We start from the raw sequence: 2888 nt of genomic DNA on the forward strand, positions 1-2888 counted from the left end.
ATCTGCTGAGCTGCCTCACGTTGATGCTTAACTGCCTCAGTGTTCAATGGGCATTTTCTTCCTAAAAAAGCCCCCCGTGTCATTGATCCCATGTTATAACCTTGTGAAAGACTAGTTATTGCTTTTCATCCTACCCTTGTTTTAGATGATAATTCTGTGGAAGACACTTCTGTACATTTATTTTTGTTATCCTAATAATAAAGCTAATTAGATGTCTGTTACTGAATTGTAAAAACANGCCCACTGCCGCCTTCCTCAGCCCTGAGTGTTCCATAACTGATTAAACCCGGCCTCAGGCAGGTTGGGTGACCTTTAAAGTCCCCACTGTCACCAGGATCTGCCATGCACTCAACCTTGATCCCCCTTTCTGTTTTGGCCTCCAGTCGAGCACCTCATTCCCAGGTTTTACAGCATAACCTTTTCTCTCTCTCTGGTCTAGCCACTCTTTGATCCTGTTTTTGTGTGTTTATTGTTTCTTAAAAGTTTTTGATGAATTATATTGATTCATTTGAGGAGTCATCTCAAATTCTATCTGGAATCAGGTGGAGCAAAAATGAACTGAGGAAGGAAGCAGAGGAGAGAACAGGAGGGAGGGCGGGAGGTGGGTGAGCACCAGGCACCTGTAAGATTCTGGGATGCAGAGGTGAGTCCTGCCTTCCCAGGAACTCCTAGTAGGTTTATCCTCCTGGGGGGACTTTTGAGCAGCCACTGCTATGCCCGCTTTTTCTGCACCCTGTGGAGGGCGGGTTCCTCCCTGGAGGCCGGGTCTGGGCTGGTTCCCAGGAGGACACAGCTGGCTCAGCTTCCTGGTCCGACGCCTCTCCCTGGAGATCGCTGCCCCCCTTCCGCAGGCCCTTGGCAGGCTGGCCCTAGCCTCGGGCAGACATCGTCCTGTGCGCTGTGGGCAGGCGTGCGTGCTTACCGTGGGGCCGGGCACACCTGCCTGCTGCTCCTGGCTGTGGTCCTGGAGACTCCCACACTCAGCTCCTGCTGCCTCCCTCATGCCAGAGCCTGGCTGCTGTTAGCATGGAGAGGGGGGCCTTTGACTCACAGCAGGGGAAGGGGCAATGCAGGATGGACTGCTGCCTTTGGAAGGGAGGAGTAGACCCGGCCACACAGCCCCCGCCTGGCACAGTAAGTTCCCGGCTCGTGTGGCCTCCTGGCTGGGTGGGCACTGGGCCCTTTGTTTCTGGCAGACCTCCTGTGTCAGTTCTTGGGAAGTCTGTTTTGTGAGAAGAGAAAGGGGTGCAGCAGACTTTGTTGTGAACGCTCACATTTCTGTCCCCTCCCCGGTCCCCACTTGTTGTCTTTCTGGGATTCCTCATTCCATATGGTATGACCAGCCAGTGCTCCTGACCAGGGAGGCAGGATTCTGTGAACGTTTGGTCACAAGTAAACATAGATATAATCGCAGTCTGAACAAGACGTTTCTCATAGTTGGAGTGCACTAGCAAAATGACGTTATTTTAGTTTCCCAACCTCGGTTGGGAGTATTTTATCTGGCAATTCCTGACAATCACTGCTCATGTTTAAGAGCATTAAGAAAAAAAGATCAAGTTGGGCAATCCCGATAATTAATTTGTTTATAGTATTTTCATTCTGGAAGGAGAAAAGAATGTTTTACCAGCTGTGTGACTTTGGAAAAATCGCTTGCCCTCTCTGAACCTTATTCCTCCTGTGGTTAAAAGGGCACTGCAGTCAAGGCTAGTTATTGAGTCTAGTGTGGAAGCAATAATTTGTGGATAAAATGCATTTCAGGGCCCCAACATATGCCTGGCATACAAATAAAATGATTAAACAAGTAGCTAATATTTAGCACTTATTACTGGCCAGGTGCTGTACTAAGCCTTTATATTGTGTTTCCTTATTTAATCCTGCCAGTAGTGGTTTCATTATCTCCTCTCTCCAGATGAGGAAACTGATTCACAGAAAGGGCAGGTAGATTCCCGAGGTCAGATAGCTGGTCGTGCAGTGGAGTGGGCTTCAAACCCTGCACCCTGCGTGCCAGGTGGTGATGGAATGAACGAAGGAGGGAACAAATGAAGTCCTGTAGGTTTGCTGACTGTGGCTGGTTGTTGCTTTGAAAAAGGTTGTAAATGTATATTTCCTCCCTGTTCTGTAGAAGCAAGCAGAATGTGCAGAGGCGTCTCAGCCTGTCTAATTGTCCCCACTGCCTTCCCCAGCCCACTGGCTGTGATCTGTGTGCCGCGTCGCCAGGCCATGAGCAGCCCTGCCTCCTTGTGGATTTGCCTGTCACTTGTGTTCCATTTTACATAGCAGGTGTCCACGGCTGGTCATGGCCCGGTGACTCCTGGGGAAGCTGGTTGGTTTTCTTCCTGAGCATCCAGGCCTTGCCAAGATCCTGGCATGGTGTCGACAAAAGGACTTGCTTTCTCTGCTCTTCACCAAAGGCTGGCGAGGACAAGGGGAACTGGGAAGTGGGTGCCGTGTTGACTCTGGTCTGGTTTGTGCATCCTGGCACTGCCCCGCACCTGAGTTGGCCCCCTGGAGAGCAGGAGCAAAGTCAGTGCTGGTCAGTGCCTCTTTGGCCAGCTCAGGAGAGTGGAGTCCTGCTCCCTGTGGGGCTCAGGGGTCTCCTGGGGTGGGGGGTGCATACCTCCCTCCCCAGGTTCCTCCTCTTAGGGAGACAGGGATGCTAAGGAGACCAAGGCTCACACAGTGGTCTTGGGGGATTCTATGAGAACACATTTGCAGGAACAGTGTTACTGTAGCCAGTACATGGGCAGGCACAGGATACTGAACCCAGCTAAGTCCGTGAGAAAAATCCATCCTTTACAGCTGTGCGCAGCCACGCCACACCATTAGGATCTGCTGAGCTGCCTCACGTTGATGCTTAACTGCCTCAGTGTTCAATGGGCATTTTCTTC

The 2888-nt window shown here is 51.1% G+C and overlaps 1 protein-coding gene across 1 annotated transcript in view; it reads left to right on the top strand.

Annotated features, from left to right (window-relative positions):
• Nucleotides 1-967: 967 nt before the first annotated feature.
• LOC103607165 (tensin-3-like) overlaps nt 968-2888 on the top strand; it is a gene marked incomplete at its 3' end in the record, with an annotated part of 109701 nt that continues 107780 nt past the window's right edge. Inside the window, exon 1 of the mRNA XM_008591702.1 lies at nt 968-1134. Within this exon, the coding sequence (XP_008589924.1) occupies nt 1027-1134 (108 nt within the window). The remainder of the gene's footprint in view (nt 1135-2888) is intronic.

This window comes from Galeopterus variegatus, unplaced genomic scaffold, assembly GCF_000696425.1.
Source record: "Galeopterus variegatus unplaced genomic scaffold, G_variegatus-3.0.2 Scaffold7200, whole genome shotgun sequence".
Taxonomy (NCBI): domain Eukaryota; kingdom Metazoa; phylum Chordata; class Mammalia; order Dermoptera; family Cynocephalidae; genus Galeopterus; species Galeopterus variegatus.